The sequence below is a fragment of the Chelonia mydas genome, chromosome 11 (genome assembly GCF_015237465.2).
Source record: "Chelonia mydas isolate rCheMyd1 chromosome 11, rCheMyd1.pri.v2, whole genome shotgun sequence".
Taxonomy (NCBI): Eukaryota; Metazoa; Chordata; order Testudines; family Cheloniidae; genus Chelonia; species Chelonia mydas.
In genome coordinates, this window is record NC_051251.2 from 73,543,091 (window position 1) to 73,569,964 (window position 26,874).

The 26,874-nt window shown below is 42.5% G+C and overlaps 1 protein-coding gene across 8 annotated transcripts in view; it reads right to left on the reverse strand.

Annotated features, from left to right (window-relative positions):
• TRAF3IP1 (TRAF3 interacting protein 1) overlaps positions 1-26,874 on the reverse strand; it is a 91,312-nt gene that overhangs the window by 7,566 nt on the left and 56,872 nt on the right. For 6 of the 8 annotated variants that reach the window (XM_043525705.1, XM_043525704.1, XM_043525702.1 and 3 more), the window contains 4 exons: positions 24,097-24,217; positions 23,886-23,922; positions 18,365-18,438; positions 908-1,131 (listed from right to left, as the gene is read on the reverse strand). In XM_043525705.1, coding sequence (XP_043381640.1) covers positions 908-1,131; positions 18,365-18,438; positions 23,886-23,922; positions 24,097-24,217 — 456 coding nt within the window. The remainder of the gene's footprint in view (positions 1-907; positions 1,132-18,364; positions 18,439-23,885; positions 23,923-24,096; positions 24,218-26,874) is intronic. The other 2 variants (XM_043525708.1, XM_043525707.1) reach the window with 1 other exon arrangement.

The window sequence follows — 26,874 nt, forward strand, 5'->3', positions numbered from 1 at the left end:
AGTTAGGCTCTGGAATAGGCTTCCAAAGGAGGTGGAATCCCCATCACTGGAGATTTTTAAGAACAGGTTGGACAAACACCTGTCAGGGATGGTCTAGGTTTACTTGGTCCTCATCAGTGCACTACCTGAGCTCCAGAGGTCCCTTCTAGCCCCACATTTCTATTATTCTAACACAGGAATACACTTCATAGTGACTCACTGAAGGCAGACCATTTCAGCTTCCTTAATCCTGCATTTTCATAATTTGCTTTAGCTAATTGTAAGCATAACTTTACTCTCCTGCTTTTCCAACATTTTTTTTTAAACTACACTGTTAAGGTTGTTTTTTCTATTCAATTATTCTGATGTATTTAAAAGTTTCACTCCATTTAAACCTTTCCCCCCCACTGTAAGTATTTATTAAGTGCAAAAGAAAATCCAGTTTTAATGTAGCGTAGAGGTTTCAAGCTCAAGCAGACGAGTGGGGATTAGTGTGTTAGGGTTTTATACTTGAAACTGCTCTGCAGACTTAACTATTGTGGACACTACTACGAAGTACTCATTAAAATAACTGCTTTATAGACTTCTTAACCCAAAATAACATCTAATTTGCACCACATAACATTTGTTTGCATTAAATGGATATTCATGTAGGCTCTTGGAAAGGGTTTGGAAAATGGTCAGTATTTCAGAGGTACCACTATCTGCCATGTAACTCATTTAACATCACTTATTCACATAACAGAAGAGCTGAAAAGACTTTAAAATCTGGGTTAAACCAGAACCTTGATAGAATACGTGAAACTTTTACTATTTTTTTTTTAAACAAAAGGTAGTTAAAATTGTAGAGACAGCCATTTGTAATTCAGCCTGTCCCAGGTGGCAAACCAGCCTTGCGCTGAGGACACTCTTCTTTAGGTCTTCTTACCTCTGCTCCTTCTGGAGAGCCTCTGCATGCTGTTTGTTCTCATGCTGCCACATTTGCAGTTCGTTCTTCATGGAGTCCATATCCTCCTGAATGTAGTCCATGATTTTCCCAAGAGGAAGTGCACTCCGACACAGTGTCTGAATAGATCCACGAAACTTCTCTATTTCTTTTGATACTAGGTCCTTCTCCTTTCTCCTCGCTGCTTCTGACAAAAGCGGCTTCTCCTAATTTAATTGTTTAAAAAAAAAAACAGGAAAAAACATGAAGTCAAGAAAGGCCCTGAACATTTTTAAGAGGTGAACTAAAGAATTTTAAAAACAAGAAGTTGTGCATTGTAAAGGGGATGTTTGAGATCGATTGCAATTAAGCTATAAAGCCAAAGCAGTATTCTAGAAGAGGTCAGCAGTATCACCACTTCATTGAAAAGTGCTGGTCACAGGACCACGTAGTAACAGTAGTAGCCACATTAAAACAGAATGATTTCCAGATCATTCAAGAAAAACGGGCAAGTTAAATTACAAGTGCAAATTCACTTTTGGCAATGCATAGCTTACGTGACATCACACAAAGATGAAAATCAAAGGAAAAAGGGAGGCCTCGTTTAATCTGAATCTTCTATCTATCTGTAAAGAGGCAACATCACTACTGCCCAAACTGAGCTACTGAACACACCATCTCCCCAGGATTCTCACTCCTGGCAGAGCTCCCCTAATTCATAAAGATTTGTTCCGTAACCCTTGAGGGCAATGGTAACAGGGCGAGTACAAACCAGGCACACCACTGCAGAGTGTAATTGTTGCCCAAACATTTCAATCTGTTCCTTCAACTGCATGGGTGGCCATTTGCCCAGAAAGAAAAGCCCATTCAAAAAGATCAGTGGAAAACCAAAGTGTTCGAAAGAAAAATCTATAAAAAGGCTAGGGTCAAATTCTGACAGGAGGTGAGTGAGATTCCTACAAGATGGTATCTTCAGAATCCATGTGGCTAGTCTTCTCTTTAGCTAGGACCCTCTCACCACCAGCTTCTCATGGGTAGGGTGTTAGACAGTGTAAGTGGCATTCTTGGGAAGGATATACTTGATTGCTTAAGACAAAGAAGCTGTGTGAGAAGTCTGCCACATCTCCTTAACCAGTGGGTCCAAAATAGGTGCTCGGCCATGGCATCCTTTACTGGACAAGAGTTGCTGGCTCAGGAACCTATCAACTGTATCCTTGTAGGTTCCTGGTCCAGCTTCAACACAAAATCAGCTGACTTGGGCAGGTTCTGTAAGAACTGAGGAAAGGTAGGCTCCCCTCCATGGAATCACTAAATGACTGTTCTGGTGGAAACATACGTTGCATCAGAAGAATTCTTCAGCTCATCCTGGTCCAACTAACAGCCCTCCTCCACCTCCACATCTTGCCAACTTCTCTGAGGAAGCTCATAGTAGGAAGGTGATATGGAAGGGGGGGGTTCAGCTGTTGTGACCTGCACTGGATGTGCAATGTTTGTCTTTCTTCCACAGGACAGAAGCGACTTTGTCTGTACAAAGTGCAAGCTGGTCTCCATATTGGAAGACAAGATTGAAGGTCTGGAGCAACAGATAACGACCCTGCGTTGCATTCGAGAATCTGAGGATTTTCTGGACAAAAGTCAGGATATGCTTCTACGGGCACAAAGCTCTAAAGATTTAGAGCAGGTTGCACAGCGGAGCCAAGAGGCCAGTGAAGAAGCTTGGCAACATGTGACCTCCAGAAGAAGAAGGGGGACTGTCCGGGTTCCAGCAACGCAGACACAGGTAACTAACCGCTTTCATGTTCTCTCCACAGGTACCATTGCGGAGAGTGGACCAGATGATACGTCTGGGGGGAGAAAGCAGAAGGAGACTCCGCTGGTTGGAAGGCATGAGATGCGATGTCCTGAGTTTGGGGGTTCCACGACCACCACTCCCAAGAGAAGGAGGCGGGTGGTGGTGGTCGGGGACTCTCTCCTCCGGGGGACTGAGTCATCTATCTGCCGCCCTGACCGGGAAAACCGAGAAGTCCGCTGCTTGCCAGGGGCTAAGATTCGCGATGTGACGGAGAGACTGCCGAGACTCATCAAGCCCTCGGATCGCTACCCCTTCCTGCTTCTGCACGTGGGCACCAATGATACTGCCAAGAATGACCTTGAGCGGATCACTGCGGACTACGTGGCTCTGGGAAGAAGGATAAAGGAGTTTGAGGCGCAAGTGGTGTTCTCGTCCATCCTCCCCGTGGAAGGAGTAGGGACCGTCGAATCGTGGAAGTCAATGAATGGCTAGGCAGGTGGTGTCGGAGAGAAGGCTTTGGATTCTTTGACCATGGGATGGTGTTCCATGAAGGAGGAGTGCTGGGCAGAGACGGGCTCCACCTTACCAAGAGAGGGAAGAGCATCTTTGCGAGCAGGCTGGCTAACCTAGTGAGGAGGGCTTTAAACTAAGTTCACCGGGGGAAGGAGATCAAAGCCCTGAGGTAAGTGGGAAAGCAGGATACCGGGAGGAAACACAGGCAGGAACGTCTGTGAGGGGAGGGCTCCTGCCTCATACTGAGAATGAGGGGCGATCAGCAGGTTATCTCAAGTGCTTATATACAAATGCACAAAGCCTTGGAAACAAGCAGGGAGAACTGGAGGTCCTGGTGATGTCAAGGAATTATGACGTGATTGGAATAACAGAGACTTGGTGGGATAACTCACATGACTGGAGTATTGTCATGGATGGTTATAAACTGTTCAGGAAGGACAGGCAGGGCAGAAAAGGTGGGGGAGTAGCACTGTATATAAGGGAGCAGAATGACTGCTCAGAGCTCCGGTACGAAACTGCAGAAAAACCGGAGTGTCTCTGGATTAAGTTTAGAGGTGTGAGCAACAAGAGTGATGTAGTGCTGGGAGTCTGCTACAGACCACCGGACCAGGGGGATGAGGTGGATGAGGCTTTCTTCCGGCAACTCGCAGGAGCTACTAGATCTCACACCCTGGTTCTCATGGGTGACTTTAATTTTCCTGATATCTGCTGGGAGAGCAATACAGCGGTGCATAGACAATCCAGGAAGTTTTTGGAAAGCGTAGGGGACAATTTCCTGGTGCAAGTGCTAGAGGAGCCAACTGGGGGGGAGCTTTTCTTGACCTGCTGCTCACAAAGAGGGAAGAATTAGTGGGGGAAGCAAAAGTGGATGGGAATCTGGGGGGCAGTGACCATGAGTTGGTTGAGTTCAGGATCCTGACGCAGGGAAGAAAGGTAAGCAGCAGGATACGGACCCTGGACTTCAGGAAAGCAGACTTCGACTCCCTCAGGCAACGGATGGGTAGGATCCCCTGGGGGACTAACATGAAGGGGAAAGGAGTCCAGGAGAGCTGGCTGTACTTCAAGGAATCCCTGTTGAGGTTACAGGGACAAACCATCCCGATGAGTTGAAAGAATAGTAAATATGGCAGGCGACCAGCTTGGCTTAACGGTGAAATCCTAGTGGATCTTAAACATAAAAAAGAAGCTTACAAGAAGTGGAAGGTTGGACATATGACCAGGGATGAGTATAAAAATATTGCTCGGGCATGTAGGAATGAAATCAGGAGGGCCAAATCGCACCTAGAGCTGCAGCTAGCAAGAGATGTCAAGAGTAACAAGAAGGGTTTCTTCAGGTATGTTGGCAACAAGAAGAAAGCCAAGGAAAGTGGGGGCCCCTTACTGAATGAGGGAGGCAACCTAGTGACAGAGGATGTGGAAAAAGCTAATGTACTCAATGCTTTTTTTGCCTCTGTCTTCACGAACAAGGTCAGCTCCCAGACTGCTGCGCTGGGCATCACAGCATGGGGAGTAGATGGCCAGCCCTCAGTGGAGAAAGAGGTGGTTAGGCACTATTTAGAAAAGCTGGATGTGCACAAGTCGCACGAGTTGCATCCGAGGGTGCTAAAGGAATTGGCGGCTGTGATTGCAGAGCCATTGGGCATTATCTTTGAAAACTCGTGGCGAACGGGGGAAGTCCCGGATGACTGGAAAAAGGCTAATGTAGTGCCAATCTTTAAAAAAGGGAAGAAGGAGGATCCTGGGAACTACAGGCCAGTCAGCCTCACCTCAGTCCCCGGAAAAATCATGGAGCAGGTCCTCAAAGAATCAATCCTGAAGCACTTACATGAGAGGAAAGTGATCAGGAACAGTCAGCACGGATTCACCAAGGGAAGGTCATGCCTGACTAATCTAATCGCCTTCTATGATGAGATTACTGGTTCTGTGGATGAAGGGAAAGCAGTGGATGTATTGTTTCTTGACTTTAGCAAAGCTTTTGACATGGTCTCCCACAGTATTCTTGTTAGCAAGTTAAAGAAGTATGGGCTGGATGAATGCACTATAAGCTGGGTAGAAAGTTGGCTAGATCGTCGGGCTCAACGGGTAGTGATCAATGGGTCCATGTCTAGTTGGCAGCCGGTGTCAAGTGGAGTGCCCCAGGGGTCGGTCCTGGGGCCGGTTTTGTTCAATATCTTCATAAATGATCTGGAGGATGGTGTGGATTGCACCCTCAGCAAATTTGCGGATGATACTAAACTAGGAGGAGTGGTAGATACGCTGGAGGGCAAGGATAGGATACAGAGGGACCTAGACAAATTGGACGATTGGGCCAAAAGAAATCTGATGAGGTTCAATAAGGATAAGTGCAGGGTCCTGCACTTAGGACGGAAGAACCCAATGCACTGCTACAGACTAGGGACCAAATGGCTAGGCAGCAGTTCTGCGGAAAAGGACCTAGGGGTGACAGTGGACGAGAAGCTGGATATGAGTCAGCAGCGTGCCCTTGTTGCCAAGAAGGCCAATGGCATTTTGGGATGTATAAGTAGGGGCATAGCGAGCAGATAGAGGGACGTGATCATTCCCCTCTATTCGACATTGGTGAGGCCTCATCTGGAGTACTGTGTCCAGTTTTGGGCCCCACACTACAAGAAGGATGTGGATAAATTGGAGAGAGTCCAGCGAAGGGCAACAAAAATGATTAGGGGTCTGGAACACATGACTTATGAGGAGAGGCTGAGGGAACTGGGATTGTTTAGTCTGCAGAAGAGAAGAATGAGGGGGGATTTAATAGCTGCTTTCAACTACCTGAGAGGTGGTTCCAGAGAGGATGGTTCTAGACTATTCTCAGTGGTAGAAGAGGACAGGACAAGGAGTAATGGTCTCAAGTTGCAGTGGGGGAGGTTTAGGTTGGATATTAGGAAAAACTTTTTCACTAGGAGGGTGGTGAAACACTGGAATGCGTTACCTAGGGAGGTGGTGGAATCTCCTTCCTTAGAAGTTTTTAAGGTCAGGCTTGACAAAGCCCTGGCTGGGATGATTTAATTGGGGATTGGTCCTGCTTTGAGCAGGGGGTTGGACTAGATGACCTCCTGAGGTCCCTTCCAACCCTGATATTCTATGATTCCTCACTCTGTCCTCATTACAGCAGCTGCAATTATATATTATGCTATACCTTACTCCTTCAAAGTGGAGGCTGCCCTCCTGAAAAGGATAATTCCAAATCATTGCAGTGTGTGTTATGATAAACATCCTGCTCAAGACGGACACAGGACTTGAACAACTAATAGGCTGTAGTAAGTCTGAGGTGCAGAACATGAGAGGAAATTAGAACAGCACCTGCTTGTAATATTGTCTTTCTGCCACTAGTTGTAGCTCATCTTATTATAATCAAATTTTTAACTCTTAAAAATACTGATAGTTGCCAGCCAAAAAAATTGGAGAAGACACTTTCCAAAGCATTATGAAAAACTATCAAAGAAGTGAACTATAAAACCATAGCAGGAGAAGGCTGAACATTTACTGTATGAAAGCATTTTACTATTCTAAAGAGGTTTACAAGAGGGGGTACAGTGCTACAGGAAGATCGCTAGAACATGAGATCTGATCATTAACTGTGTTGGTGGGAAGCATGACCGCTGAGTATCATGTCTACTGAACACCATCATGAGTCAGTGTGGCTCAGCTAGACTGGCACTGGTAAGTCAGTGTGCCCAGTGTGTCACTAACACAACATGCTGATTTTCGGATAAGATTTTCACAGGCACAGATGGCAATTTAGGTGTCCAAATAAAGACTGACTTTTGATAGAGCTGGGCAACTCACTGCCATTTTTGTCTTTAAAATTTTCCCTCTTGGTGATCCAAGTACAGTAACTGGGGAAGACAAGATTTTTAAAAAAATTAAAAGAACAGTGGGTGGGATTTTCAAAGCATCCCAAGGGAGTTAGGCACTCAGATGTGACTTTCAATGGAAGTTGGTTGCCTAACTCCCTTAGGCATCTTGGAAACTCCGAGCCCACAGCATTTAACTTGGAGTGACAGACTAGTATTTGCCAAAAGTGACTAAATCACAATGGCCAATCTGACCTTCGCTGACATATCATTAACATTCTGTAACAAACCTATTCCAGTGAGCTTTCCTTCAAATGCACCATTTGCTGCAACAGAAATTTCCATCTCCACCTCACCCCCAAAGTCCCTCCTTTCTGGATTCATTTTTCTTTCTATTAAAAAAAAGCCAGCAGCCAGAGAGTTTGGTTTCCAAAACTGAGTCTTCCTTTAGTGCAAGTTTGTACATGTTGAAGTTGATGTAAATTCCTTTCGGCTATTTAATGGATGCAGGAAAACTAGAAAGGTCTTTATTTAACATCCTAGCCCCAGGATTGATCGATTACTAAAAGCAGTTCCTACAGGCTGTATAAATCCAGAGGTGGCAGCCAGGGTGTGCCTCACTGGGCCACAATCTACTATACTGTCCCCTATTGCCCCCCTACCTGATTGGACTTTCTTACTACACAAGCTGTGGATTGTTTGCTCAGCTGCATCTACAGGCAGCAGGGACGTCTGCCAACCACATTTCAACAGCCTTTGGCTTACCAATGAACTCAGATATATATTTTAGAAAAATACTTCTAAGATTTTAAGGCAGATTTACTTACTTCTGATGCTTGTATTTTACCACACACACAGTGTATGAAAACTATGGGACTTCAGAGTTTTCAGGGATTTTAGAACTTCAGATTTGTTTAATTAGGAATCAGGTGAGGCAATGAACACTGGTGAACTTTGTGACCTTGGCTTCGAAAGTCAGTTCTTGAGTGTTGTGGGCTTATGGTTTGACGGTTAAAAGAAATACTCAATTTAATTCTTCTGTTACTTGCCCACTACTCCTTTCTTCAAAGCAGGTGTTTCATTATACTGCACCACTGTATCGATTATAGAGGACATTATTCAGGTATTTTGCTCTCATTTGTAATACAAACTTCAAAGCATGTCTTTCTTGACCAGTTTTGTCCTTTGTGATCAGGTAAGCATTGACACTCCCAAAATACCAAAGCTTCTTAGAGGGAGTGTTCCACGAGAGCTGTGATGCTTCACCTCCTTGGCAATCTCTTGGGGAGATAACCAAATTAATGCTGATTATGTCAGTAATAATTCCCATTTGTTCTGCAATCCATACCACTCTCCATACATTTATCACAACACACCATCTCTCTCCTGAGATCCATAAAACTTCCCCCTGGATCTCAAGACACCCTTCGACCTGGAGGGCCACAACCTTTTTCACGTTGCCATCCACCACACCATATCCACTGGAGGTATCATGGCAAACTTCATGGACACACACACAGATTTTTCTATTAAATTTTTCCATTCTACTTTGGGTCTTGGACTGAACCTATCACCACAGTATCTCAGCACCTTATGCTTGCCCACATTTTATTTTTTAATTCCTTCACAGCGGAGGGCATAATCTCGCCCAAAGTAACACCCCAATTGACCAAGGCATCAAAACTGGTGTTTCGAGGTTGAGGGCTAAGATGCTGAGGATTCAGCAGCTGATGGTTTATGCCTTCGAATCCTAGGCCTCTTTCGCTGTGGCTCATAGTAACGCTGTGGTACTGGGGTGGTCAGGATCCGTGGGATGGCTAAGAACTGAATTTTCTTTTCTGTCCCGGTGTGTAGATCCCAGCAAGCGCAGTGTGGCTTTGGAGTCCTTTAGAGTATGGAGTGATGCATCACTTTTGTATGCCCTCAAAAAGGAGGTCCCTCAACCGCTGTCTGTACCTCCTTTAGCAGCCCTGAGAAATATAACCATGAGGTCCGTCGCATCACCACCGCCATCGATACCAAGCGCGCTGCTGTACCCGCGGCATCTAGCGTGGTCTGAAGTGCCATTCTCACTACTAACTGACCCTCGTGTAGGATTGCTCGAAACAGTTCTCATTGTGCTTCCGGTAAGTGGGCAATAAAGGCATTTCGTTTAGCATAGTTCATGTGCTCATACTTCACCATTAAGGCTTGGTAGTTGGCAATCCTGAATTGCAAGGTTGCTGAGGAGTATGCCTTCCTACCAAATAAATCAAGTTTATTCCAGTCTCTCTCATAATGGATTTAGTATGATATTGTCAGCCCCGGGAATCCACAGCATCCACAACTACAGAAGTAGGTGAAGGAAGACAGACAGACAGGGATTCTGCATCCTTGGAGGGCATAGAGTACTTTTTAATCAGCCCTTTTACACGTTGGTGTGCTAGAGGCTGGCGTCTGCCAAATGATCTTAGCAGGATCTAGAAGCATCTCATTGACTGGGAGGATTCTTGAGGAGGAGGAGATGTGCAGTATACAAATCTAGTAACTTGTGCTGAGTATCTTTCACCTCTTCGGGGGGAATTTGTAGTGTCTGCCATCCTTTTTGTGAGACCCTGAAGCAGTTTAAAATCATTCGCCATGGATGGTGATAGGGGCATCACTGCCTTGTCTGTGGAGGTGGAGGAGGAGATATTCCTGTGTGGTGTAACCTTCTCTTCTAGGCTGGCCTCTTGCTCTTCAAAAGTTTCCTCTTGCTGTTCTGGGGCTCTGGATACAGAGGCTGAAGGAGACCATCTTATGGATTGTCGGTAAGAGACGCTAGATGCCGGAGAAGTATGATGTCTGTAGGCTGCTCACAGGTCCCAGTACAGCCACTGGGGCTGGGGAAAGGGCACGAGTGGTGGTACCCACGAGTGGCCATACCAAGAAGGTTGAGGCTCAGACCGAGAATGTAACTGGGAGGGTCCTGGTTGATGTAGAGATGGGCCATGGTGTCAGGGTAGTAGCAAGAGGATATCATCCTGGTCACTGAGTCCTCACTGGATAGCGGTGGAGCCGATAAGGAGACTGGAGGCAAACGCCCCGGTACCAGTGGTGATTCTGGGGATCGAGATGTAGAGCGGGAACTCTGGAATCTCAGCCATAATGAGGTCTCTAGAAATACTAAGCGACTGCAGTACCACTGTGATCAGCGCATTCAGGGCTTGTTGGTGCCGAGTCGCTGGTACAGAGGAAATTGGAAGAGATCTTGTGAGAAATGATCGGTTTGACAAGGGTTGTTTGGAAGTAGTTGGTACCGTTGGTTTCCGCGTTGGTACCGCCTTCACAGAGACGGTACGGTCTTTGCTCTTGCCTTTAGCAGGCAGTGCTGCTGCTTCAGAGCCTGCACCCTTCAAGTCCTTAGGCTTATAGGCGGTGTCTGCACCGGAGGACCCATGTGTCCTACTGGTACCGTGTTTGGGGGCTGTCGGTGCCTAAGTGACCCATTGTGCTGGGGATCTCCTCTAGCCAGTCAGGAGCTCAGTCAGAGGGCTTGCTCTCTCTTTTTGGAGAGAGCGAGAAGAGCCTGATGATTTCCTGCTCAGCTCTCCCTCCTTAGAAGTTGAAGGCTCTGGGGACTATCTTTGCCGTGGAGGGGATTTGGGACTGGGGTCAGATGACTGTTTCAGAGCACCTTCCATCAGGACTAGTTTCTACTTTAACTCCTGGTTCTTTGCGGATCTAGCATTCAATTGTTGGCACAAGGTACACTTCTGCGGAATAGGAGTCTCTCCGAGGCACAGGACGCAGCAAGAGTGTCCGTCCGTAAGCAGTATTGCATTCCTGCAGGAGAGGCACCATTTAAAACTGGGGGATCCAGGTATGCTCCTTACTGTGGTGATCCCCAGACAGTGGGGGGGGGGGGGGGAACAGGGAGAAGGATTTTTTTTTTTTAAAACATGGGGAAAAAAACTAAAGAAAACTCTATAAAGCTAAGAAAAAACAAATGGAAACTCTAGCAGGAGCTAAGAAAGTGAACTCAAACTCTGAGGTAAAGAGAAAAGCAGACTGCTATTCGCTCTGTCTCAGGCCAGGGGCAGCAGAGAAAGAACTGAGGGTGGGTCACCCGTGCAGGGCTAGTTAGCTTCAAAGAAAAGCACAAGGGAGGGAGACTGCATGTGCGGGCCAAATGGACACTGCTATCTAAAATCTCTGATCAGAGGTGCAGGGATGCAGACAAATGTATAGTAGAGCTACTATTTCTACAGGGTAGAAAAGTAAAACTTTGCAACAATGCCCAGTGAGAAAGGCAGTTAATAAAAATGAAGAGTTCCTGATCTCACGGCTACGTTTATGGGTTAAAATTTGCTTGGATCATTTCTCTTTAAATCCCTAAGAATTGTGGCAGATGGTGCATTACAACAAGCAATGTGGGTGGTAAAATCCTACATGTCACCTTTGCTCATTTTGCACAAATATATAACAGGATATATTCCATTTTAAGAAAAATGCCAGAATCATTTAAGTTGGCCATATACTTCAAACAACCCACTCTCAATAAAATCCAAGAATCAATAAACTGTCCCCATATAAAAGGACTATTTCACTCTATAGGCCCAGTGTGCCTCCTTTTCTTCATGTTTTTTTAGGACACCAAGATAAATGTTTATTTTGGATGCTGGGGAAAAGGTCTACCTTTCCCCTTACCTTGTTCAGAACAGACTGCAATGTGGAACGGCACACAGGGATTTGCCAAATTAAAAAGTAGGAACATTCTCTTTTTGTAATCAATGAGGGAAAATCTACCATTGATGCAGGGAGTGCGGGTGGGAGAGGGGAGGGATGGGAACCCAAAATAAACCACCAACCCACAGGATTTACTTTCATTTCATTCCGCCTTTCTTAAGCGACTAACACAAGGTTATGGTGTGCATAGCTCTGCAGATGGTTTATCACAGAACACCCAGTTCTAATGTTCAATTTTTTCGGTAAATTTGAAGTGCCTGACATCCTAAAAAAGTTAGGAAAGAGGTGATGTAATTATTCACCATTTGGAAAGGGTATTTCTAGAGTCAATATTTTAATGAATTATTTGATAATAGTTTTTTATTTTATGTTTATTACCACGTACAGTGCTTGTTATTTGAAAATGAATGGAAGTGAAATATGGATTAAATTACAAAACATGCACACTATAAATGGTTAACAGTTTCTACATCCCCTGTTACCGAAGTAGTACATCCTGCTATCAAAGTAGAACAAAACAGTCACACTTTTATTGAATGAAAGGTTCATCAGCCATATCCAGGCTCTACTGCAGGAGCCCTGAAATAGTATGGTGGTTTACTTGCAGAAACAGATTCATTATGCTAGTATCAAAAGTTTCTCACTGTATTTTATTGCAGCTTTAAATAATCATTACATCACGACAAAGCACTGATAATACAACTGGCCTTCGGTATGCCCCTAGGGTAGCTGCATTCTCATAGTTAAATCCCACTGTAAGCATTTCCTTGTGACACAAACTAGTAGGATACAGAGAAACTTGGGCTCCCAAAGAACAGACTGTGTCACAACACGATCTGAGGATAGTTTAAATAAACACAGCTAATTTAACTGTCATAAATTACTACTACTGAGGTAACATCTTTTATTGAACCAACTTCTGCTGGTGAGAAAGAAACTTTTGAGCTACACAGAATGCTTCTTCAGCTATAAAAAATATTACCTCACCTTGTGTCTCTAATATGCTGGGACTGACAAGACTACACCACTGCATACATAAATGACTAATAGCATTTATGGGGGATCCATCGTATCATATGGCTGATAGACTAGTGCAGAGCCTATGCTGTTCTGAGGAACTTTACCAAAAATAATATCAACAATCAGCATGATTGGTTTGGTCTTAAAGTGATAAGATTTTTTGTTTTTAAACCATTTGTGATAAAAGGAAACTTTATCCAGGTTATGGAACTATTTACTAAATTTGTTTCAAGCAAAAACCTTGCAGAATTGCTTCTTTTTCAGTGAACTTTTTTGGTAGTACAAAGATGGGAGTTTTTAGTAAGTGATCCCACGTAGCAAAAACTCTATTTCATAACCTGTCTACTTTTGCCATGCATCAAATAAATGAAGTGGAATACAAAACATAACATCTGTTTCTTTCTCTGACTGTTTAATATAGGGGTCAGGTTCTAACCAAATATATTTAGGAAGTCTTTTCAGGAATTTGTTAGGCTGAATGCAGCTAATCAAGACAGCAAAAACCTTGTGTATTTCCAAGGTGACCTCTTTGTTTGACCTGAAAAATTTGTATATTATTTTAAGTACTTTCAGTACATAGCTTTTGCATTTGTAGATTTAACCTTCTTTTTCTAACATCAGTGTTTCAAGAAAGCATAGGTATGTTTGTGAGGGTGGGCATGGAAAGTATTTCAGATGAAGCTATGAATAAATAAATGCTACATTGCAATCAGCAGTTAAAAGTTACGGTGTGTAATATCCTCTAGTCAAAACATAACACTGCTGAATTCTAAGCATTAATTTACCATCTTTACCCACTTTATAGATTGGATTTTTAAAATCAAACAGTATCTAATAATAAATTAATGCACATAAACAGTACTCAGAATGCAGACAGACAATTTTTCTGATCTTTGCTAAGTAACAGCTTTAGGCTTTAAAGTCTAAAGAATTGAAGATGGAAAGAAGAAACATTCTTCTGCCAGCAGGATTAGTTTAGCAACATCAGGGAAGATACGTACTCTTACTTTTAGGGGAAAAAACCCCACCTTCATACTGTCAACTGCAACTAAGATTTTGCAGTCACCAAGTTAACGAGGCAGTTCAGCTACAGCTTGAGAGAGATGAGACCTCCTCCATTAGCTCCAATGCTACCACAGTGTGTCAGATACCCAGCTGTATCACCTTCAACTTATGGACTTTGCAATTCCCCTGACAGTGCCTGAGTGAAGATATTTTTAATACTATTTCTTTTTGCACCACACATTCAGTTTCTTAATTCCTCAAGTTAAGGCAAATGCTTTCCTGAAATCCAATATCCTCTCAATTATCACAGCTACCAAGCTCCTTTAATTTCCCCCTCAAACAGTTCTTCTCTATTGTTGGAAAAATAACAGCTTCTCTCTGGATCATAAAGATGTCTCTGATGTAATCTGAAAAGCAGTAGCGATAAAGACCCAGTACAATAGCAGGCAGCTACTTAGAGGTCATATGATACAAAGATATACAGTGTGACTAAATGATCACAGAGGAGGGATACAACTGCCATGTGCGTTTGAAAAATGTGAATGGCCAGAAGGGAGCAGATTTGTTCACTATGGTTTAAGGAGATTTGATTAGGAGACATGGAATGAAATTATTCAAAAGGAGATTTGGGCTGATTACCAAAAAAAGTCTCCTGACAGTGAAATCTATTAGGTGTTGTACAGCTTCTCACAGGAAATGGATGAAGTCCCACTGCTTACCTTGACGGGACAAAATACTCTACAGAACAATCCCGCCCTGGCAGAGGAATGAACTAAATGACCTGATAATTTCCCCCAAATCTAGTTTATCAGATTTGATGATTGAACAGCACCATCTAGTTACAGATCTAGGAATGGTAACGTGCACAGAAGAAAATCCAATACAAGTTCAGTGTATACTGCTGGTAACTAATTATGCAGTACTGCAGAGCAGAATGTCACTCACTCATCCCTTCCATTCTCTAAGCATTTGTATACAGACAGAGCTCATTCCTGCCAATGGATATTAAATCAACAGCCTTATTAGTTCAAGATGACCTATATACTTTGTATATAGGAACTTTCACTAAAATTTGTTGTAAACAATAGACTTTGCTGTAAGAACCAGAGGGGGCTAGTATTTCTGTACATTTAAAGAAAAGGAGTACTTGTGGCACCTTAGAGACTAACCAATTTATCTGAGCATAAGCTTTCGTTAGCTACAGCTCACTTCATCAGATGCATACTGTGGAAAATACAGATGATGTTTTTATACACACAAACCATGAAAAAATGGGTGTTTATCACTACAAAGGGTTTTCTCTCTCCCCACCACACTCTCCTGCTGATAATAGCTTATCTAAAGTGATCACTCTCCTTACAATGTGTATGATAATCAAGGTGGGCCATTTCCAGCACAAGTCCAGGTTTTCTTCCCCCCCCCACCCAACACACTCTCCTGTTGGTAATACCATTTTTTCATGGTTTGTGTGTATAAAAACATCTTCCGTATTTTCCACAGTATGCATCCGATGAAGTGAGCTGTAGCTCACGAAAGCTTATGCTCAAATAAATTGGTTAGTTTCTAAGGTGCCACAAGTACTCCTTTTCTTTTTGCGAATACCGACTAACACGGCTGTTACTCTGAAATCTGTACATTTAGTATTGGGCTAGATCGGGGTAGTCAATTATTTTTGTCAAGGTCCAAATTTCTCGGTCAAGGTGTAGTCAAGAGAAACATTTTTCACACCGCAAGTGCCCCTATTCAACAAACGCATGCAAGCTATGCATTAGTAATATACCCCATTGCTAATATTTGTAACACATTTCATGAAAAATAAAATCAAACCACTGTATAAATTAAGCATAGTGGTCAAGCCTCTGTTCTGATGCTGTGCAAAATAAAACAGTAAGTATTAGTCCACGCTTCCTGAAATGAACAGTTTTTGGTATCAACTTTACTTTTTTTTTGGTGCCACATGTAAACACAAAGCCATTAAACGTCGAAAGCACCGGAGGCAGGACTACCGCTTTCAACAGTGTAAATGCGCCTATGAGAATGAAATCATTTTTTAAAAAGGAACACACAGCTTTTTATTGGAGGAAATGATGATAGCTCAAATTAAGCAAATAAAGAGTTAAGGCGGACCAGTCAATCATTAATTCACAGTACAATGTATTGGAGATTGCACTGTGAGAAAATGAGAGGGTAAAAATAATTTTAAAAACAATAATAATGATCATCAGTAAATAAAAAGATTTTGCAGTCTGTTCAAACACGTCTTTTGGTCCAGATTTGGTCTGCGGTCTGCCTTTTGACTATTCCAGTCTAGATAATACTTAGTCCTGCCTTGAGTGCAGGGGACTGGACTAGAAGACCTCTTGAGGTTCCTTCCAGTCCTATACTTCTATGGTCTATGATTTGTAATGCAATGTATTTTAAAGTAGAATAAAGAGGAGTTTGACGCTGCAAAGTCTTCTGATAATGGGTTGCCATTTGGAAAAATCTAATGGGTTTTCTTGTTTGAGGAGGTATTCATTGTATTGTTTGACCTCACTTTTCCTCTGCCGCGTTGTGAGACTCTCCCCCGGCCAAGGAAGGCTGGCTGGACAGAGCCTCCTGCATCACTCAAAGATATTCCTTCCCTCTGAGGAACTGCACTTCTCCTTGACAGTCCCAACATGGGGAGGAAGGAAAGTAAATCCTGATTCCTCTGCCCTAGATCCATAAAGGGATTTAGGTGCCTAAATTGCTTGCTTCTCCCCATTCATTGTATAGGGAGAACATGGCCTAATTAAGGCTTTGTGGATTTCAGTGATTTTTAGGCGCCTACAAGTTAGGCATTGCAACCCCTATGTCTATTTGTGGATCCAGGCCTTTCTGACAACATAATCTACTGCCTCCAGACAGCAAGGCAAACTGTGTTTATTTTTTAAGACTAGATATACTAATCTCAGGTCTTAACTATGGACAAACTGAAGATTACACTTCGAAGGGTTCAGGTTAATACTACCACTTTTGGCACAGAAACTGGAGGCCACTATTGAGCCATAATAACTCTTCATAAGGTAAGTTCTTCAGGTGTGTCTGTTTTTCAGTCATCTAGAGATATTTATACTCTCTAATGAATTCTGTTCCTGATCCACCAAGATGCCAGCAGCCAGCCTTGTTGCATCAAATTAAAAAAAAGAGTTATGTGACTAGAATGGGACTATAGTATTCAAAAGCTTCCCAAGATACTTGTCCACAACAATGAATCAACCACAAAGTCATCAGACAACCTTCATGACTCAAGGTATCTTTGGGACTAATATTAAAACTATAGCCATACAGTCTGCCACTAAGTGTGAAATTATTAACTCTGATATGACAAAAGAAACCCAATGGCCAAGTTCCTCAAAACTGACCAGTGATTTTGGATGCCCAACCTGAGACACCTTAATAGGGGCAAGATTTTCAGAAGATGGGTGCTCAGCAACTTTTTTCAAGTTGGGCACCTAATGTTTGAGGCACATAAAATCCCAGGTCACTACTGAAGTTCTTGCCCAATGAAAACAGTTATGAATAAAGATTAAGGATAAACTGAAGTAAAAATAGGTTTGTGGACTTTCCAGGTGAGATTTGATGATAATTGGGAGTTACAAGTGCCTTCCTGTAAGCACATGAAAGTCTACCTGTCTAGGTTCTTATATTGGCACTCGCCAACATATATTTTAGTGACCCCCAAGGTCTTTCTCCAGCTCATCAAGTTGGCCCAGTAATTTACTAGCCTTCTCAATGGCTGGTTGATCAGGAAAATCAATCAAAGTTATTGTGCACTCTAATAGGCATTTGCAACAAGATCTTGACAAGGCACAAAGAGTAAAGGATTTTCAGTATAAAGACTAAAGACACATACTACATTAATTACACTTCAGTACTGACTGGAATCAAGATAGCTTTGGAGACATGAAGCAGTATCAGAGAACCAACATCTGATTATACTTTATAAGGTTAATAGTATCCTAAGGTCCTATTTTGGTTAGCAGCCCAGGAAAACTGTTGTTGGACAACAGGATGCTGCTCTACAAATGCCCAAAGGACAACTAAGACTGGAATCAAAACATTACAGCTATTCAAACACACAAATCATGCCTCATATAGTTCCCAACTGAAGCAGTATTACAACTACAGCAGCTTGAAATTAATAAAACTCATTGGCTTCTGTTGCTGCAAAGATGCTTTCTTGATAAAGTCAAGCGACTTCAATTATAGAGCTCTGACCAGAATATGAGTGTTCAGTGACATCTGATAAGTAGCAAAATGAGAGATGTCACTATCTTCTGAGACTCACTTATTTTCCTCATTCTCTGTCCTGTCTTTTTTTCATTTTCCAGCTAACGAAAATAAAGGACATGAAAAAGGAGTACGGTACCAAATACAAAAACAGAATGAAAAAAGGGAGAAAGGCAGAGACTGATATGGAAAGCTTGACATAATTTGAGAAGCACAAAGATAAATTTAAGAAATCAAGGATAATAACTAGATAAGTAAGGAAAATAAAACTGGGAAGAAAAAAACAATGCACGGACGAAAGAGAGGTCACTGCTGAAACATTTATGAATGACAAGTCTTTGGAGCCCATTATCAAATTACCTTCTCTGTAGACTTTGACTGTTGCGATGTCTCATAATCTCTCTTTGTTTCCAAGATTCTTTTTACAAGACCACCTGTTGAAGATCAATGTTTCTCTTAGTGCTGGTTACTGACACTAAAACACTGTTGTAAATAATCTGAAAACTAATCTAAAACCTGATCACTTAATTCTGTTAAATGAAAACTGATTTTAGAGACCAGCTGTAACTGTATTCTAGTAAATTAGTCTATCTATCCCATCTCCATATGATGTCAAGATGGTGTAGTGGCAAGTACATTACACAGCACAGCCAGAGAGGAGATGGGGAGAGGAAAGAAATCAAGTCAGGTCACAGAATCATAACAGAGGCCTACTAGGCTTTGTTCATCTTCCTGAGGCACATACCAAGGTCTGTCTTTTGCTCCTCTCGGTTGAACTGCCAAAGAGGCAGCATCTAAACTGGTGGTCAAGGCAAGGATAAAGGTTTTACGGGAGCCACATCCAAATCTGCTTGGCTGCAGGGTAATGGATAGGAGAAGGATAAATGGGAACAGCCCAAAGGACAACATCCCCAAACAACTACTTTTGTCAATCAGACTACCTCATGTTATAACAGTATATTTACAAGACTACTATTCTAGCCTTTGAACTGCTGACTTAAAGGCAACCTGAACCACCCAAAGTAGGTTAAAGTAAACCTTTCTTTTGCAAAAATATCAAAGAGTAAATGTGGTTTTAATTTTTATTTAAATACATTTGAAAAAATTAACACAAAATTATGTGAAAGTATAGTTCACTAAAGGTACAGAGCCACACTCTTGACTTATATGTTATCATAACAATCTCTTACATTTATACAGCATTTTTCATTCAGAAAAATTAGCCAAATGCTGTACAGACTACATACAGAGATCATCTAATCTCTATGCCCTTCCTTTACAAAGTGCAAAATTTACATGTGGACATTTAGGAAAACACCTTTCTCAAATAAACCAGGTCCAATACAATTACAATGGATTCTAGGTTTTGAGAAACTAAATAAATGAGATTTGGGATAAAGAATAAGCCTAATGATGTTTAGAACCAAGTTGCCTGTGTAGATTTATTTGTACACTTTTTCAAAGTTTACTCTAAATCGGTCAATCATACAGAGGTACACACACTGCTGGATAAAGTAACATGCCACAAGAACATTTAAATTATTTCGAGACAAAGCATGTCTCCTGAACTCAGCCTAAAGAGACAACCATCTGAATAGGATACTTGATTACATTTCAGAGATCCTAAGTCTACTATTCACACTGACAGAGTTACAGATTACACTGCCATGGTGCACTGCCCAACAGGCTTTTCATAGCTATGAAGATCAGAATTTGCAGGATTCTATTTTTTCTGCAACTTTTAATGTCATCATTAGTACCTAAAGCAACACAAGGTATTACCTGCATTTCCTATGCAGTCTTAGGTGTGTATTGTAGAAGAGGAAACAGCACTCAGGTATTGTTAGGTAAGAGACATTTAATTTATTCTGTTTTAAAATATAGTTATAATACATCTAGAGATGTAGTCTGTTAAGGCTCAGCAATCAAACAGTTGAAAGGTTTTTGTTTTTTTTCCTTCAAAGCATTTTATTTTATTTTAGCACAACAATGCTAAATATTGGAGGTACAGGTTTTCTATACTTTCATTCAGGTACAGTGTCCTTCAGAAATTCTCATTTAAATGACACTATGTAGCGATAACTCATCTTTCCTGTTAACTGAAGTGGTCACACAGACCATGCTGGGCTACTGAGTATGAAGTCTGAAACTAACTCCCTGCAGATTTCTGGGCTAGCCCAGAATCAGTTTCCAAGTGATTTTTCTCATCTTTTTTCATACTTTAACATAACATTCTTATGGCTGTGAGAAACAACAATACTACTTGATACCTAGATAGTATTTTATGTTTTCAAAGCGCTATGCAAACATGAGCTAGTCTTCACAACACCTTAGCCCTGATTCAGCTAAGCACTTAAGCATGTGAAATCAATGAGACTGAAGCATCTGCATAAATTTAAGTATGGATAACATTTTCAAAAGCATTTAAGTGACTTAGAAGCTTAAGTACCAGCAGGAGTCAGGCCTGGTCTACAGCAGAAAATTAGATTGGTATAATTATGTCACTCAGGGGTGTGAAAAATCCACACCCCCGAGCGGTTTAGTTAAGCCGACCTAAGGGCATATCTACACTACAAACTATTTTAGGTTGTCTTATAGCTACTGCAGCAGTTACTGCGGTGGTTCAAGTCCACACTGCCCTCCTTCTGTTGGTGGTGTGCCTCCTCACCAGGAACACTTCCAGAGACGTAAGGGGGGGGGCTGAGAGCTCAGAATCTCAGCTCTACATAGCTCCCTGCTGGGAGCCTGTCTGCTCTCGCCCCACCCCCTCCGGGTTCTTGGCTCCCTGCTCCCCACTTGGAGCTCCACACCTAGAACCTGGGTGGCTGCCAGGTTCCCAGTGCGGAGCCAAGAGCCCAGTGTGGAGGGGGTGGTGAGCTGGGAGCCTCGGTGTTGCAGGGCTCCCAACAGAGAGCCAGAGCAGCAGCTGAACTGGAGGACAGGAGCCTGGGGGGCAGCCAGGCTCTAGTTGGAGCCCCCGACCCAACCCTGGGTGATCGCTCAAGCTGCGAGCAGCTTTCTTGTCAGTTTCACGGCTCCAGCATGGAGCCAATGTAAGTAACTCACAGCGGTCACATAGATGCTGCATCATCCTAACTACATCGACATAAGCCCTACGCCTCTTGTGGAGGTGGAGTTATTATGTAGGTGTAGTAGGGCACTTACATCAGCGGGAACAAGGCTGTAGTGTCTACACTGACATAAACAGGTCAACATAAGCTGCTTTACATTGACCTAACTCTGTAGTGTAGACCAGGCCTAAGTCCCCATGTAGACATTGGTAGGTCAACCTAGCTACTGCCTCTCATGGAGGTGGATTACCTCTGCCGTGCAGTTCCTCCTGTCAGAGTAAGTAGTCTCTACACTGAAGAATTACAGCAGTGCAGCTATGCTGCTGTAGTGTTTTACGTATGAACAAGCCCTTAGGCACTTAAGCATGTGAGGTAAAATTTTCAAAAGCTTAAGCGCTTTGCTGAACTGGAGCTCTTGTAAACTAGACAATCCTCAATCCAATCCCAAGGTCTGTCTATATAGAGATATTTGTACTGGGGCAGCTACACTGATGCAAAACTCCCGTGTAGATACACTGTCTCAGTATAAAATGGGAATTGACCCCTTGGCGGCTTACCACAATCACAAAAACACAGTCCCTGATAGGCAGAGACAGAGAGAAGTTAAGTGACTCCCTCAGGCCACAAAATGGGTCAGTGGTAGAGCTCAGATTAGAACTCATATCTACATGACTTTTTTTCAGGAGACACTTCTCAGAAGTTAAGTTTCTATTCAGCGTTGTTATAATTTAAAACACGGGTAGGCAACCTATGGCACACATTCCAAAGGCGGCACGCGACCTGATTTTCAGTGGCACTCACACTGCCCAGGTCCTGGCCAATGGTCCCGGGGGCTCCGCTGCCGGCCTGGGGTACCATCCGCCGGCCCTCTGCCATCCAGGGTTCTGTCTGCCGGCTCTGCTCAGCCCGCTGCTGGCCCCGGGTCAGGGCCACTGGTCCCGGGGGGTCTGCTGCTGGCCTGGGGTTCCGTCCGCCAGCCCTCTCAGCCCGCTGCCAGGCCCAGTTTCCAGCCACTGGTCCAGGGAGCTCCGCTGCCGGACTGGGGTTCCAGCCACCATCCCTGCTCAGCCCGCTGCCAGCCCCAGGTCCCAGCCACTGTCCTGGGGGGCTCTGCTCCTGGCATCGGCCCGGGGGGCTCTGCAGCCGCCCCAAGCTGTGCCCCTCTGGCCCCAGCCTGGGGCAGTGAGGGGTGAAGACAGGGCCAAGAGGGGGAGCAGCTCAGCATGGATTCTTATTACTGGCACGCAAAACCTTAAATTAGAGTGAATAAATGAAGACTCGGCACACCACTTCTGAAAGGTTGCCGACCCCTGATTTAAAAGGACAACAAGTTTAGTTCCTGATAATATGTGCTACTTATTATATAAGTGTGACCTGACAGTTCCGACCACATTCAAAAGAAAGTCTACATGGGCTGTGTAATACCACCAAACTTAGCTCCTTCTTGGGCTTTGCTTTACTGGTAACTCAGTCACCACCACAAAACAAAACTAATTAAGCCTAGGTGCCTGGTGGATTGATTTAAATCACCAATTTTAAATCGGAAACCATGATTTAAATCTTCGATTTTAATACTGTTTTGCATTTGTACTTTTTAGTTATCTTCCTAAAGAGAAAGGTTGATTCTCATTGGTTGATAACCATTAAAACATGTTGATTTGCAACTAAATATAGCCATTATCCTAACTTTGGTGCTTATTTTGCTAACCAGGAGGATATACTATATTATACAGATTTATTTAAGCAATTATATACTTTAACTTATATGTATTTAGATTCTTAAGTTTTATATTTTATTAAGTTAGAAAATGGTGAATGTGAATGATGCGTTTCTTATTTGCTAGATGATATTTTTTTTTTTTTTTAAACTTACAATGTGATTACAATGATTACTTATAAAGAATACAATGTGTGTCTATCTCTATTTGGATGGAAATAGAAATTCAATTAAAAATGTACAAAAATCGCATTTTATTTACTAAATAACACTACTTTAAATGTGCTGATATGTAAGAAAAAATGTCTATCAAAAACGTTCTGCATTTAAAACTAATTTAATAAACAAAGGGAAGTATTATCCGTAATTAATGAAGAGAACTAATTGTTTCTGGTCACCATGTCCTTCAAGATTTTAGAACTAGCAGATCTTATCCTCTAATCCGTAGTTTTTATTCATAGATTAGGGAAGGAAAATAAACTTCCCTGCTTTTTCAACTCAACCAGTTTCTCAACGATGAATGAACTAGTCATTGAATTGAACCAGCTGAATAAACTGAAACGAAGAAAATATTCTTTCTGCACCTGAAGCTATTGCTGTAAAAAGCTGGTTGAGCACGTCAACAAACTTTGGTTCACGGTGCTTAGTCAGTGACTTCTGCCAATTCAGTGGTTGATCTTCTTTAAAACTTCGCAGCAAACACATACTGATACCACATTTTAGTTTCACTTTGATCTGATAATATGCTGGTTCTCTGTGGACTTTACCAGCGGTACCTACCATAATAAGTTAGCAGAATTTACTCAGCAGGGTTCTAAACTCTTGTTAACAGGATGCATTAACAAATCTGTATCCCTACCTGGATTGTAGATCCTGCTACCCTGTTACAATAAGAACAGATTGCTTTTGCTAAATAGCTTGTTTCTATATTTTTCTTTTTTAAAGTTATTGCATAAATTAGAAGTACATACCCTCAAGATGCAAGATCAAAACATGATTAAGAAAGGTTATTCCCATTATCTATTTAAGATTCTTTTACATCCTGTGCAGAGTATGAACCACAGATGAACGGAGAAGAGCCAGAGAAACTTACCATGCTTCTCATCACCATCCAGCTCCACTATTGGCTCCTACATAAGAAAAAGAAAAAGCTTTTAGTTATTAGGAAGCTTACACTGCTGTGATCTAAAGCATGCACGCATCTCAGATAAGAAACTGCTCAAATAAAAAAAAATTGGACAGCATTAAGGGAACTCTGAACACACATTTGAACAAAAAGGCTGGGTTTTGTTATATTAACAGACCGTTTCCATTTCTGGCATTTCAGGTAGCTGTGGTGCTGCCTCCACCACAAACTGATCATCGTCATCGTCAGAATTCTGTTTGTCTATGATCACATTTGAGACGGCTTTACCGCTGCCATTCCTGAAAGACAGACCATGGAAATTTAAACCATACAGAAATTTTGACCAAAAGTTGTCCATACCTGAAGAGAGCACACACCTCTCTCTCTAATACAGTAGAGCCTCTCTCTCTCTCTCTAATACAAGTATCAGGGGGTAGCTGTGTTAGTCTGTATCCACAAAAACAACAAGGAGTCCGGTGGCGCCTTAAAGACTAACAGATTTATTTGGGCATAAGCTTTCATGGGTAAAAAACCTTCTTCAGATGCATGGAGTGAAAATTACAGATGCAGGCATTATATACTGACACATGAAGAGAAGGGAGTTACCTCACAAGTAGAGAACCAGAACTAAAATTCATTTGCAAATTTATCATCATTAATTTGGGCTTGAATAGGGACTGGGAGTGGCTGGCTCATTACAAAAGCAGCTTTGCCCGTCCTGGAATTGACACGTCCTCATCAATTATTGGGAGTGGACTACATCCACTCTGATCAAATTGGCCCTGTCAACACTGGTTCTCCACTTGTGAGGTAACTCCCTTCTCTTCATGTGTCAGTATATAATGCCTGCATCTGTAATTTGCACTCCATGCATCTGAAGAAGTGGGTTTTTTACCCACGAAAGCTTATGCCCAAATAAATATGTTGGTCTTTAAGATGCCACCGGACTCCTTGTTCTAATACAGTAGAACCTCTGAAATGTTTGTGACTCTGAACAAAACATTAGGGTTGTTCTTTCAAAAGTTTACAACTGAGCATTGACTTAATAGTTTTGAAACTTTGCTACGCAGAAGAAAACACACTGATTTTAACCACCTTAATTTAAATGAAGCAAGCACAGAAACAGTTTCCTTGGCTAGTCAATTTTTTTTTAAAACTTTCCCTTTATTTTTTTAGTAGTTTATGTTTAGCACAGTACTGTACTGTATTTGCTCTTTTTTTTTGTCTCTGCTGCTGCCTGATTGCATACTTCTGGTTCCAGATGAGGTGTGTGGTTGACTGGTCTGTTCGTAACTCTGGTGTCTGTAATTCTGAGGTTCCACTGTATAGGAGAATCACTTCCTAATCTAAATTTATGCCATTTTCCAATTGTAGCCCAACTTTACTTTGCAGTCTATAAGTATCTCCACAGGGAACAAATATTTAATACCAGGCTCTTCAATCTAGCAGAGAAAGATCCAATAGCTAGAAGCTGAAGCTAGATAAATATAGACTGGCAGTATTAAGGTGAAAATTCTTAATGGTGAGAGTAATTAACCACTGGAACAACTGACCAAGAGTTGTGGTGAATTCTCCATCGCTGACAATTTTTAAATCAGGACTGGATGTTTTTCTAAAAGATATGTTCTAAGACTGGTTTGGGAAGTTCTATGGCCTGTTTTATACAGTGTTGTAGTAGCCATGTTGGTCCCAGGATATCAGAGAGACAAGGTGGGTGAAGTAGTATCTTTTATTGAACCAACTTCTCTTGGTGAGAGAGACGAGCTTTCCAATTTACAGAGAGCTCTTCCTCAGGTTTGGGAAACTTACTCAGAGCCTTGGAATACATGAATCTATGAAGACAAAAGTACTGGCCAGGCATTCAGGTTCTTCTTCGAGTTGTTAAAGACATTCCTTTCAGGTGTATGCATGCACAGCTCACAGAAGTTAGAGAATTTTGCCTCGCAGTCACTGCGGGGGCAGCACTTATGCCCTTTTTGTCACTGCCCCTCCCATGACTATGTAAGGGCAGTGACACCCCCCTTAGTTCCTTCCTACCGCCAGCGGCTAGCACTTAGTGTGACCTTACCTCACACTTGCCTTCACTGTCTTCTGTGATCTTTTTTGCATATATAGTAAAACCTGCCTTAGCAACCACCTCTGAAGAGAAACCACCGAATGCTTTTCCCTTTATAATTTAACTGTGAAGAAAACGTGAAGAGCGATAACCTGGCATCTGCAACCAGCGACCACATTTTCTTACTCCTATCTATAAAAACAAACCTGTAGAAGAAACCAATCTTCCTTACCTCCAGCAGCTGCCGCTCTCCGGTGTGCAAACCTTTGAAGAGAGGCCACCTCTTACAAGCGACCACTTTTCCCAACTCCCACGAGTGGTCACTCTTGGCAGGTTTTACTGCAGTTAGTAGTAGTATCTTTTAGTTTGTAGTAGTTAGGTAGGTAGTTTTTCCCGGTGGGATGCTCTCCCAGAGTTTAAACATTGTCCTTTTGTAACACCGACACTTTTGTGCCTCAGAGAAGGGCACATGAAGGAAAGGTGCTTCACCTGTAACTCCTTTAAGAAGAACTCAGGTGGCTAGAGACTTCAGATTAAAGCAGCAACTTCTTGAGCAGGCCATGAGACTTGCCTCAGTAACAGGAACAATCCAGGAGTGTCCGGCTCCTAAAAAAAGGACCTGACTTCTTGACTGAGCCCAGATTCCTTGCCCAGAAAGAAAAGGGAATGCTCTCCTTCAGCAGGTCCCCCAAGAAAAAGAACCCAGAAAATGGACCGGGGGAATTCCAGAGTATAAAGGAGATTCATCCTCTCTGTGTAGGGAAAGTACCAACTAGCACCATGAGTCTGCGGGTATGTGGGATAGAGCTCGGCTGTCAACCCTCTCAACAGTTCCATTGCAGAACCAGGGGTACTCCATACTGTGAACTCTGGTACTGCCTTGGGGACATCTGAGGAATC